The following is a 13,718-nucleotide window of genomic DNA, read 5'->3' on the forward strand; positions in this document are numbered from 1 at the left end:
GTACTTATTGGATGGAAAAGAACCCCAGGCACACATTAAAATTCCTCTCTCACTGCTGCTGCTGCTGTACTTACTGGATGGAAAAGAACCCCAGGCACACATTAACATTCCTCTCTCACTGCTGCAGCTGTACTTACTGGATGGAAAAGAACCCCAGGCACACATTAAAATTCCTCTCTCACTGCTGCTGCTGTACTTACTGGATGGAAAAGAACCCCAGGCACACATTAAAATTCCTCTCTCACTGCTGCAGCTGTACTTACTGGATGGAAAAGAACCCCAGGCACACATTAACATTCCTCTCTCACTGCTGCAGCTGTACTTACTGGATGGAAAAGAACCCCAGGCACACATTAACATTCCTCTCTCGCTGCTGCTGCTATACTTACTGGATGGAAAAGGACCCCAGGCACACATTAACATTCCTCTCTCACTGCTGCTGTACTTACTGGATGGAAAAGAACCCCAGGCACACATTAACATTCCTCTCTCACTGCTGCTGTACTTACTGGATGGAAAAGAACCCCAGGCACACATTAACATTCCTCTCTCGCTGCTGCTGTACTTACTGGATGGAAAAGAACCCCAGGCACACATTAACATTCCTCTCTCGCTGCTGCAGCTGTACTCACTGGATGGAAAATAACCCATTAACATTAACACACATTAACATTCCTCTCTCACTGCTGCTGCTGTACTTACTGGATGGAAAAGAACCCCAGGCACACAATAACATTCCTCTCTCACTGCTGCTGTACTTACTGGATGGGAAAGAACCCCAGGCACACATTAACATTTCTCTCTCACTGCTGCAGCTGTACTTACTGGATGGAAAAGAACCCCAGGCACACATTAACATTCCTCTCTCACTGCTGCAGCTGTACTCACTGGATGGAAAAGAACCCCAGGCACACATTAACATTCCTCTCTCACTGCTGCAGCTGTACTCACTGGATGGAAAAGAACCCATTAACATTAACACACATTAACATTCCTCTCTCACTGCTGCTGCTGTACTCACTGGATGGAAAAGAACCCCAGGCACACATTAACATTCCTCTCTCACTGCTGCTGCTGTACTTACTGGATGGAAAAGAACCCCAGGCACACATTAACATTCCTCTCTCACTGCTGCAGCTGTACTCACTGGATGGAAAAGAACCCCAGGCACACATTAACATTCCACTCTCGCTGCTGCAGCTGTACTTACTGGATGGAAAAGAACCCCAGGCACACATTAACATTCCTCTCTCACTGCTGCTGCTGTACTCACTGGATGGAAAAGAACCCCAGGCACACATTAACATTAACACTCGCATTAACATCTGCTAACCATGTGTATGTGACAAATACAATTTGATTTGATTTGATTTACTGGATGGAAAAGAACCCATTAACATTAACACACATTAACATTCCTCTCTCACTGCTGCTGCTGTACTTACTGGATGGAAAAGAACCCATTAACATTCCATTAGAAGAAAAAACACTACTTCAGTCAGGCCTGTTTCTGTGGGTTGGATTTTGGGATAAACGACATTAAGCCACTACGGGCCAGTTTCCGATCGGAACGTTTGGCTCGCGGCCCCAACTGCGCCCCTGTATCTGTGTGTTTGTGGTGTGTGTTGCCATTAGACGGGTCAGAACGCGAGAGCGAAGGGGACACCATGGCTTCTCAGCGGCTTTATCTGAGGTTGGTAGGGCTCACCGCTCTGCTCACATTGCTGGCTCTCGCAGGTGAGGTAACTCTCGCTTTCTCTTCCTGTCTACCTCTCTCTAGCTCCTTTCTTTCAACAATCTTCCTGTCTACCTCTCTCTCTAGCTCCTTTCTTTCAACAATCTTCCTGTCTACCTCTCTCTCTAGCTCCTTTCTTTCAACAATCTTTCTGTCTCCATCTCCTCCCATCTATCACTCTGTCCCACCAAACCTCCTACTATGCTAGATAATTTGATTTCACCCATATGGAACCAAACTTAGATTAACAAAGCTTCTGAAGCACTGAATTGTTTATTCATATAGTTATTTAAAAACTTCAAGTTTGAAGGTTGATGGTATGTTTTATGAAGTTTTATTGGGTATTTGAATTATCTAAGGTGAGTTATTTTTGCATAATGCATGAATGCGTAACACATTTATTTCTCTTGTGTGGTTGTGGAATCTAGCTTGAAATAAATACTTATCCATGTTACTATACTAGAACTAGTTGGTATTGTTAAATCTCATGGCTTCTGGGGGGGCAAAGGGCAACAGTCTGGTTTCAGTCACTAATAGTGTAGGACTGCCAGTGGAGTTGGGAGGAGTGAGGAATTCATCCCGAGTTCAGGTCTGATGAAGTGAGAAGGAACATTCCTATGACACACATATAGGAGGCAGAACCATGACTACACCAACGAGAGGAACCAATTAATTTCCTGACTTAGCCAATCCATCTCTGCTGCTGTCTAGATGTGCAAGGATTTGACTCCTCCTAGTAGGAGGGTATAAATATAGGTGCTTGTGTAAACATTTCTTTGTCTTTGCAGCTGTTTGACCCAGTGGGGAATAAACTTTCCTGCTGAAAGGTGAATTTGTCTCCCAGTGTCTGTTGGAAAGCAGACTGAACCAGGTCTTCCTCTACGATTTTGCCTGTGCTTGGCTCTATTCCATTTATTTTTTATCTTAAACAAACTCCCTAGTCCTTGCCGATGAGGAGCATACTCATAACATGATGCAGCCACCGCCATGCTTGAACATATGAAGAGTGGTACTCAGTAACATGCTGTGTTGGATTTGCCCCAAACATAATGCTTTGTATTCAGGATAAAAAGTGTAATTCTTTGCAGTATTACTTCAATGTCTTGTTGCAAACAGGATGCATGTTTTTGAATATTTTTATTCTGTACAGACTTCCTTCTTTTCACTCTGTCATTTAGGTTAGTATCGTGGAGTAACTACAATGTTGATCCATCCTCAATTTTCTCCTATCACAGCCATCGAACTCTGTAACTGTTTTAAAATCAACATTGGCCTCGTGGTGAAATCCCAGAGCAGTTTCCTTCCCCTCCCGGAACTGAGTTAGGATATACGCCTGTATTTTGTAGTGACTGGGTGTATTGATACACCATCCAAAGCGTAATTGATAACTTCACCATGCTCAAAGGGATATTCAGTGTCTGCTTTTTTTTGTTATCTAATAGGTGCTCTTCTTTGCGAGGTATTGAAAACCTCCCTGGTCTTCATTCACAGCTCGACTGAGGGACCTTACAGATAATTATATGTGTGGTGTACTGAGATGGGATAGTCATTTAAAAATCATGTTAACCACAATTATTGCACACAGTGAGTCCATGCAACTTCTGTGACTTGTTAAGCACATTTTTACTCCTGACTGTATTTAGGCTTGGCATAACAAAGGGGTTGAATACTTATTGACTCAAGTCAGTTCAGCTTTGCATTTTGTATTTATTTCTAAAAATTCTTAAAACTAAATTCCACTTTAGCATTGTGGGACCTTGTGTGTAGATCAGTGGAACAAAGTCTAAATGTAATCCATTTTAAATTCAGGCTGTAACACAACAACATATGGAAAAAGTCAGTGTGTGAATACTTTCTGAAGACACTGTATATTCTAAAACAGGAGACAAGTGACACTTAAGTGACACTTAATGTGTCACTGAAAACTAGCTGGCCATGGAAATTCCATGAATCCCTTTCACCTCAAAAGGCTTTTCTAGCTGTCTCTTTCCCACCATTTTAATGAGCGAGACGGGTTGCCTAGACAGGGAAGAAGAGAAAAAGAGGGAGAGCGAGGTAGGGAAAGAAAGCAGACCAGGCATATCTCTCAGTGGAAAGTCTCATTCATCATTCATGTAAATGTGAGGCAGCAAATAGCAAACACCCCGCCTCCTCTCTAGACAGAGTACTACTGTCGGCAGATTTAAAAAAGTTTAGTGGGGAAATTGCTGATTTGCAACTTAGACTCCTGCAAACCATTTCCTATAACCTCATCCATGTGCTCCACTTCTGGCTGTTTGTGTGTGTGTGTGTGTGTGCTAAGCCTCTACTGAATGAGCTGGGATTTATCACACCACAATCTAACTTTATAATCACAATGGACTTACACTACAGTAGTCTCCATTCCTTGCTAAAGGGATTCTAGGCTAAACATTAACCCACATTAACCCCACTAAGTGTTCTATTGACTCTCTTTATCAGATGTTTCCAGTGAGAGCAGCCTTCACAAGATCCTGAAGAAAAGAGATGGTAATATTCACAGATAGTTTTTACATACGCACATTTAACACTGCACCTACTTTACATTCTACTGCCATTACAAGTCTCCTCTCTGCCTCCCCCCAGTGGTGGGTGACGGTAGCGCTTCACCTAAGTACAGGGTGGCTGTTGCTCCCGCCAAGGCCAAAGAGTTCCTGGCCAAGCTACGGCGGCCCAAGAGGAACATTTGGGACCGCAGCAGGCCAGATGTGCAGCAGTGGATCATGCAGTTCATGTACATGGGCTTCGACGAGACGGTGAGCGGGCCAAGAGGGTTGAATAATAAATAATAATAATAATTTGGCAGGTGCTTACATTTGCCCTATTTCACACATGTACAGGTGTGTACTTGTGTGAAATGGGAATGTTTTTTTTGCATATTCCAACCCCCTGAAACAGCGAAGAGAGGGGTCACGGAATGGGGTAAGGCCTTGAGTTTAATCTGACACTGTGACCTAACCCTACTATGGGCCATTATCATAGTATTGCATATGTTATATGATTAGGTCACAAGATTGTAAAAACTCCTGGCCCCAGATATGGGATAGGGTAAACAGTACTACGCTCCGTAGAAGAATAGGCCTATGAGAAACAGTCCACTGCACAACACACTAGTAGTCACCCACAGCTACATGGGGGAGAACAGACATTATACAAAGCACTAAGATCTAAAGTAACTGTGTGAGAAAAACCCATATTATGGCAAAATGCCAGTGTACTAAGTCGAATCAAATCTATTCATCTTATACACAGTTTACCACTGGTAATAAAGGCCCAGCGAAATGCATACGTGCCTACGCCCGCAACAATGCAGTATATTAATCAATGACAAGTAGTAGAAGAGGTAGCTTAGTAATAATGGACTGTACTTACACACACAGGCAACAGTGCTGTTCAATTGTATTCTATTGATTCTACTACCGTGTGTGTGTGGGTGTGAGCAAGAGGGTTGGATGTGTGGTTAGTCAGTGCAAATCATTTCTAAGGTGCAAATTGTCTCTAAGGTACAGGTCTGTGCAGTAAAGCCATACTGCCCAGTCATAGGTGCAAGGACATACACTACGTAGGTTGAATGATGAAGGACCTGTGCAATGGAACACATTCAACAACTAGGCAACACTGCAAACACAAACCACATAGCTATGTCACATGACATGACGCTGGAGAGACGAAGGTACAGGGAGTAAAACATTTAATAAAGACGGACATGGAAAGATACAGGAACAGCATCAGCAAACTAATATTAAAGACCAAACCAATACAATGCAGCAACGGGGGAACTGACAACTATCAGGGAGGAAATGAACAGGTGATAAGTGAGTCCATGTGAGTCCAATAACGCTGATACGCGTGACGAAGGAAGGCAGGTGTGTGTGATGGATGGCAGGTGTGTGTGATGGATGGCAGGGGTGTGTGATGGATGGCAGGAGTGCGTGATGGATGGCAGGAGTGCGTGATGGATGGCAGGGGTGCGTGATGGGTGGCGGGGTGCGTGATGGGTGGCAGGGGTGATGGGTGGTGATGGGTGGCAGGGTGCGTGATGGATGGCAGGGGTGCGTGATGGATGGCAGTGCGTGATGGATGGCAGGATGGTGCGTGATGGATGGCAGGAGTGCGTGATGGATGGCAGGGGTGCGTGATGGATGGCAGGGGTGCGTGATGGATGGCAGGGGTGCGTGATGGATGGCAGGGGTGCGTGATGGATGGCAGGGGTGCGTGATGGATGGCAGGGGTGCGTGATGGATGGCAGGGGTGCGTGATGGATGGCAGGGGTGCGTGATGGATGGCAGGGGTGCGTGATGGATGGCAGGGTGCGTGATGGATGGCAGGGTGCGTGATGGATGGCAGATGTGCGTGATGGTGCGTGATGGATGGCAGGGGTGCGTGATGGATGGCAGGGTGCGTGATGGATGGCAGGGGTGCGTGATGGATGGCAGGAGTGTGTGATGGGTGCGGAGGGAAGAGCGGGAGCAGACATGATGGATGGCAGGTCGTGCGTGATGGATGGCAGGGGTGCGTGATGGATGGCAGGGGTTTCAAGCGTGATGGATGGCTTTAGGGGTGCGTGATGGATGGCAGGACAGACCGCGTGATGGATGGCAGGGGAGAAAGTGCGTGATGGATGGCAGCTCCTGTTGACAGTGCGTGATGGATGGCAGGGTGCAGCTGATGGATGGACAGGGACAGCTCGTGATGGATGGCAGGGGTGCGTGATGGATGGCAGGGGACAGTGCGTGATGGATGGCAGGAGTGCGTGATGGATGGCAGGGGTGCGTGATGGATGGCAGGGGTGCGTGATGGATGGCAGGGGTGCGTGATTGATGGCAGGAGTGCGTGATGGATTGCAGGAGTGTGTGATGCAGGGCAACCTGGCGCCCTCAAGCGCCAGGAGGGAAGAGCGGGAGCAGACATGACAAGCTATACAAAACATAAAGAGGGAGGGAGGGAGGGAGGGAGGGAGGGAGGGAGGGATAATACCCAGGCTAATTTGTTGTCGTTATCAGACTAGATAAAAGCAGATGGATGTTTCTGTCACAGCGGGACCTAGAGACTCTATTCAAAGAAGATAATTATTCTCCACCACTATGGACATCACTGGGCCTGACACACCTTGAATACACACACGCACGCAAACACTTTCAAGCTTTCTTTCCCTCTCTAGCTATGTGTCTTCCAGATCAATGATTCCAATGGAGATCTTTAGAAACACCAGGACCAGGGAGAAAATCTTTGGCAAAAACAAGTCAGAAAGAATGACAGAGAGTGGGGGAGACGAAACAGAGAGACAGACCGAGAGAGAGAGAGGTATTGAGAAGTAGAGGTTATGAATAAAGTAAAGGAAGGAGAAAGTTGTTTGCTCCTCAGTTTTGTTGACAGCTCCTGTTGACAGCTCCTGTAGACAGTTGACAGCTCCTGTAGACAGCTGACAGCTCCTGTAGACAGTGGACAGCTCCTGTAGACAGTTGACAGCTCCTGTAGACAGTTGACAGCTGCTGTAGACAGTTGACAGCTGCTGTAGACAGTTGACAGCTCCTGTAGACAGTTGACAGCTCCTGTAGACAGCTCCTGTAGACAGTGGACAGCTCCTGTAGACAGTTGACAGCTCCTGTAGACAGTTGACAGCTCCTGTAGACAGTTGACAGCTCCTGTAGACAGCTGACAGCTCCTGTAGACAGTTGACAGCTGCTGTAGACAGTTGACAGCTGCTGTAGACAGTTGACAGCTCCTGTAGACAGTTGACAGCTCCTGTAGACAGTTGACAGCTCCTGTAGACAGCTCCTGTAGACAGTTGACAGCTCCTGGAAGAGGAGACAGCTGACAGCTCCATCCGTAGGGGCAGCTGACAAGTGTTGGATGAGACAGTTGACAGCTCCTGTGCCTTGTGAGAGAGCTGAGAGGAGCTCCTGTAGAACCTGTCAGGAAAGGATCAAGCTGTGTAGGTTAAGCTTGACTGCTTTAATGACTTCCTGGGTATGTGTGATTTCCTGTTGCCTGAACAGGCCTCTCTTGCTGTTGGATCCGACAGCCTCTGTATTTTAAACCATGTTGGTCTATACTCTGCATAGCAGCTGTCCTGTTCAAGTCATCTCCAAAACATCTGCTGACTAGCAAATCAACCCCATAGTCCCTTACCCCCTATCTCCTTACCCCCTAGATCCTAGCTCCTACCCCTTTACCCCCTAGCTCCTACTCCCTTACCCGCTAAGCAATCAAGTAGATCTGAAAGGATCTGATGGGTATGAGCAACAAGTTGATTGCATAACCCTGCTCTCTAATGAGTGGAGTGGAAATGTTACAATATTTTTTGCATATTTCCAATGTTTCAGCTCTTTTGAGTTGGGCTAAAGTTGAGAGGTTGTGGTCGTGTTTCCCCCACCAGAGACTGGAGGCAGACCTGTCCTACTGGATGGACCACGCGCGGTCCAGCGATCAGGGTCGCCAGCACCATTATGACGAGAACTCTCCCATTGGACCCAGAGACAGAGGGGCACACCGTCACGGAGCCGACGTCAACTACGACTACTACTAACTCAACATGCTGTCTCACTCCCTCTCTCAAAACGCAAGACTAACCTCTGTCTTCCTTCACTACTTCTAACCCCCTCTCTATTTCTCCCTCATATAGTGTGCAACTTCTTTTCTTTCTTTGTATACAGTTGACTTTCCGTTAAACAACACCTGGACAAACATTTTTGGGTTGTGCATCAGCTCATGCTTTTCACTCGTTTCTAACCCATCCCTTAGGGCCAAGATATCCTGTGGCGTCCCACAGGGTTGGATAATGGGACCTTTGTTATTCCTAATCTATATCAATGACCTTGCTGCTGTGTCTTCTACAGTACTTCCCATTCTCTTTGCTGAGGATACCAAGTAGATGTTTATCACACAATCATTTGTATTCACTAATTAACGAAGCCAACTCAGGCATGGACACATTTTATGAATGGTTCCAGATAAACAAATCATCTTTAAATGTTAAAAAACCTCTAACTTTATTGTATTCACTAGTAAGGATAAGAAATGTGGTTAAACAAAGAGCCAGAATCTCAATTGGTGGGAATGAAATGGAACAAGTCACATCCACTAGATTCCTCTGAGTTATAATTGATGAACAGTTGTCCTGGAAAGGTCATTTTCAGTTTGTCTGCAGCAAAGTGGTGAAATCTGTTGGTATTAGTGGTTTGGTTCATCAGGCTTGCTTCCTAACTCTATACTATATCTATACTATACTATATATATATACTATACTTAATTTACCATATCTCATTTACTGTAATATTGTCTGGGCCATCACATATGCCTCCTATCCACACAAATTACTCATCATACAAAATACATTTGCAAGACTAGCCTCCTCCTCTAATTACCTGGCTCCATTTGCACCTTTGTTTAAGAAACTCCAGAACTTGTATATTTACAACATTAACGTACACAAAACATGCACTTTCATCTACAAATACTCAATCAAATTCAATCAAATGTATTTATAAAGCCCTTTTTATTTCAGCCGATGTCACAAAGTGCTGTACAGAAACTCAGCCTAAAACCCCAAACAGCAAGTAATGCAGATGTAGAAACATGGTGGCTAGGAAAAACTCCCTAGAAAGGCAGGAACCTAGGAAGAAACCTAGAGAGGAACCAGGTTCTGAGGGGTGGCCAGTCCTCTTTTGGCTGTGCTGGTTTAGATTATAACAGTAAATGGCCAAGATGTTCAAACGTTCATATATTGACCAGCAGGGTCAGATAACAATGATAATCACAGTGAATGTAGAGGGTGATCAGGGTGATCAGGGTGATCAGATCAGCATCTCAGGAGTAAATGTCAGTTGGCTTTTCATAGCTCAGCATTCAGAGTTAGAGACAGCAGGTGCGGTACAGAGAGAGTCGAAGACAGCAGGTCCGGGACAAGGGAGCACATCCAGTGAACAGGTCAGGGTTGAAACAGTTGGGGGAGCAGCAACACGACCAGGTGTATTGGGGACAGCAAGGAGTCATCAGGCCAGGTAGTCCTGCGGCATGGTCCCAGGGCTCAGGACCTCTGGGAGGGGAGGGAGAGAGAGAGAATTACAGGGAGCATACTTAAATTCACACAGGACACTGGATAAGAAATACTCCAGACATAACAGACTGATCCTAGCCCCCCGACACAAACTATTGCACCATAAATACTGGAGGCTGGTACAGGAGGGGTTGGGAGACACTGTGGCCCCGTCCGACGATACCCTCGGACAGGGCCAACCAGGCAGGATATAACCCCACCCACTTTGCCAAAGCACAGCCCCCACAACACTAGAGGGATATCTTCAAACCACCAACTCACTACCCTGAAACAAGGCTGAGTATAGCCCACGAAGATCACATCCACGGCACAAACCCGAGGAGGGCGCCAATCCCGGACAGGAAGATCACGTCAGTGACTCAACCCACTCAAGACATGCACCCCTCCTAGCGATGGGATGGAAGCGCACCAGTTAGCCAGGGACTTAGTAATAGGGTTAGAGGCAGAGAATCCTGGTGGAGATTAGGGCACCGGCCAGGCAGAGACAGCAAGGGCAGTTCGTTGCTCCAGTGCCTTTCCGTTCACCTTCACACCCCTGGGCCAGACTACTCAGGCTAGCACTGGAGTAATATGATAATTTTTTTTGGTTCTAGTCAAGATTCTAGCAGCCATGTTTAGCACTAACTGAAGTTTATTTAGTGCTGTATCCGCGTATCCAGAAAGTAGAGCATTGCAGTAGTCTAATCTAGAAGTGATAAAAGCATGGATTAACTTCTCTGCATCATTTTTTGACAAAAAGTTAGATTTTTGCAATGTTACGAAGATGGAAAAAAACTGTCCTTGAAATAGTCTTGATATGTTTTATCAAAAGAGTGATCAGGGTTCAGAGTAACGCTGAAGTCCTTCATGGTTTTATTTGAGCCGACTGTACAACCATCAATATTAATTGTCAGATCCAACAGAAGATCTCTTTGTTTCTTGGGACCTAGAACAAGCATCTCTGTTTTGTCCGAGTTTAAAAGTAAAACATTTGCCGCCATCCACTTCCTTGTGTCTGAAACACAGGCTTCCAGGGAGGGCAATTTTGGGGCTTCACCATGTTTCCTCGAAATGCACAGCTGTGTATCGTCCACATAGGAGTGAAAGTTAACATTATGTTTCCGAGTGACATCACCAAGAGGTCAAATATATTGTGAAAACAATAGTGGTCCTATATCAGAACACCAGAAATTACAGTTGACTTTTCAGAGGACAAACCATCCACAGAGACAAACTGATATCTTTCCGACAGTTAAGATCTAAACCAGGCCAGAACTTACAAATGACTTTTCAGAGGACAAACCATCCACAGAGACAAACTGATATCTTTCCGACAGTTAAGATCTAAACCAGGCCAGAACTTACAGTTGACTTTTCAGAGGACAAACCATCCACAGAGACAAACTGATATCTTTCCGACAGTTAAGATCTAAACCAGGCCAGAACTTGTCCATGTAGTCCAATTTGGGTTTCCAATCTCTCCAAAAGAATGTCATGATCGATGGTATCAAAAGCAGCACTAAGATCTAGGAGCACGAGGACAGATGTAGAGCCTTGGTCTGATGCCATTAAAAGGTAATTTACCACCTTCACAAGTGCAGTGTCAGTGCTATGATGGGGTCTAAAACCAGACTGAAGCATTTCGTATACACTGTGCCTTCAGAAAGGCAGTGAGTTGCTGCGCAACAGCTTTTTCTAACATTTTTGAGAGGAATACCGCTTGGACAGTTTATCTAAACCCTTCAATGGATTCTTCCAGGTTAATTACTGAGATCCATCTATAGTCAGGTCCATAAGTATTTGCATCATTTTGGCTGTGTACGCCACCACAAAGGATTTAAAAGGAAACAGTCAATATGTGCTTTAAGTGTAGACTTTAATCTGTAATTTAAGGGTTTTGTCAAAATGATTATGAACTGTGTAGTATTTAAAAAACATTCATACATAGCCCCCAATTTTATGGGCTCAAAAGTAATTGAACATATTAACATAATCATGAAATAAATTGTGAGTTTTAATACTTGGTTCCAAATCCTTTGCAGTCAATGACTGCCTGAAGTCTGGAACCCATAGACATCATCAGATGCTGGGTTTCTTCCCTGGTGATGCTCTGCCAGGCCTTTACTACAGCTGTCTTCACTTCCTGCTCGTTCTTGGGGCGTTTTGCCTTCAGCAAGTGAAATGCATGCTCAATTGGATTCAGGTCAGGTGATTGACTTGGCCATTGCAGAACATTCCACCTCTTTGCCTTAAAAAGGTATTGGTTTGCTTTTCGCAGTATGCTTCTGGTCATTGTCCATCTGCACTGTGAAGCACCGTCCAATGAGTTTTGAAGCATTTGGCTGAATCTGAACAGATAATATATCCCTAAACTCTTCAGAATTCATTCTGCTGCTTTTGTCAGCAGTCCCATCAATATATACAAGGGAACAAGTTCCATTGGCAGCCACACATGCCAATGCAATAACACTACCTCCACCATGCTTCACAGGTGAGGTGGTATGCTTCGGATCATGAGCAGTTCCTTCCCTTCTCCACACTCTTCTCTTCCCATCATTCTGGTACAAGTTGATCTTTGTCTCGTCTGTCCACAGGATGTTGTTCCAGAACTGTACAGGTGTTTTAGATGGTTTTTGGCGAGCTCTAATCTGGTCTTCCTGTTTTTTGAGGCTTACCAATGGTTTACATCTTGTAGTAAACCCTCTGTATTTACTCTGGTGAAGTCTTCTCTTGAATGTTGACTTTGACAGATACACCTCCCTCCTGGAGGGTGTTCCTGATCTGGCCAACTGTTGTGAAGGGGTTTTTCTTCACCAGGGAAATAATGATTCTGTCATCTACCACAGTTGTTTTCTGTGGTCTTCTGGGCCTTTTAGTGTCCCGGAGCTCACCAGTGCGTTCTTTCTTTTTAAGAATGTACCAAATAATTGATTTGGCCACACCTAATGGTTTTTGCTATCTCTCTGTTGGGTTTGTTTTGATGTTTCAGCCTAATGATGGCTTGCTTCACTGGCAGGGACAGCTCTTTGTACTTCATATCGAGGGTTAACAGCAACAGATTCCAAATGCACACTTGAAATCAACTCCAGAACTTTTGTCTGCTTACTTGTAAATGAACTAATGAGGGAACAACACACACCTGGCCATGGAACATCCAATTGTCCAATTACTTTTGGTCCCAAATATTTGCAGTGCTGTAATTCCTACACCGTTCACCCTCAAATTAAAGCACTTTCAGCTCATATTCATTATTTCATTTCAACTCCAATATGTTGTGGTAGACAGCTAAAATAATAATGACTGTATATAACACAAGACACTGCGATAACCTTTACCCCCTCCACTGCTACATCTCAGTCAATTCTGTCAGATACAGAGGTACCATACTCTGAAACTTTTATTTTTACATTGCCAAAGCATAATCTCTCAATAACTTCAAGTGAAGACTGGGGGTCAGCCTGATGAACCAAACTACACAGTAATATCCATGTATGCTAACTCTCACACATTTAAACAAAACACTGTGTGTGATTACTGCACAATTCATTTATACATTTATAATTAGGTTTTGTTATGTTTTAACAAACCAATTTTATTTGTGTACTTATGTCTTGTAAAACAATGTGTAGGGGTGTGGTTTTCAAATAACACCTGCACTTTCTCTATCACTTGTTTATTCGGTGCAAAGAAATTCAACTAAACTGTCTCCTCTCTCACACTTCTCCCCAGTCTAATCTAATGGCCCCCGGCTCCTGCTCGAGATCTGGCTTTTCTCTTCCTATCGCTTTACACCAGCTGCTGTTCTGTTTGTATTGTTTGTTTGTCGAGGATCAGTATAAATAAAGACTGACTCATTGCTCAGCCTCACATTATTGACTAACCTCCCCACATTGGAACAACTACCAGAATAGTAACACCAAGGTTTTT

The 13,718-nt window shown here is 44.7% G+C and overlaps 1 protein-coding gene across 1 annotated transcript; it reads left to right on the forward strand.

The window, feature by feature from the left end:
• The first annotated feature begins 1,570 nt into the window (after positions 1 to 1,570).
• Positions 1,571 to 9,104, forward strand: ecrg4a (ECRG4 augurin precursor a). The gene is made up of 4 exons (XM_029644367.2): positions 1,571 to 1,737; positions 4,196 to 4,243; positions 4,340 to 4,509; positions 8,133 to 9,104. The coding sequence occupies exons 1-4, from the start codon at positions 1,668 to 1,670 to the stop codon at positions 8,280 to 8,282; spliced, it is 438 nt and encodes a 145-aa protein (XP_029500227.1). The 5' UTR covers positions 1,571 to 1,667; the 3' UTR covers positions 8,283 to 9,104.
• The last annotated feature ends 4,614 nt before the right edge of the window (positions 9,105 to 13,718 follow it).

This window comes from Oncorhynchus nerka, linkage group LG3 (assembly GCF_034236695.1).
Source record: "Oncorhynchus nerka isolate Pitt River linkage group LG3, Oner_Uvic_2.0, whole genome shotgun sequence".
NCBI classification, from domain to species: Eukaryota; Metazoa; Chordata; class Actinopteri; order Salmoniformes; family Salmonidae; genus Oncorhynchus; species Oncorhynchus nerka.

Excerpts from the sequence above, each read along its gene's own strand:
- ecrg4a (XM_029644367.2), top strand. The coding sequence starts at position 1,668 with ATGGCTTCTCAGCGGCTTTATCTGAGGTTGGTAGGGCTCACCGCTCTG. Across the intron at positions 1,738-4,195 it reads CACATTGCTGGCTCTCGCAG|ATGTTTCCAGTGAGAGCAGC; the intron begins GTGAGGTAACTC and ends TCTCTTTATCAG. Across the intron at positions 4,244-4,339 it reads GATCCTGAAGAAAAGAGATG|TGGTGGGTGACGGTAGCGCT; the intron begins GTAATATTCACA and ends GCCTCCCCCCAG.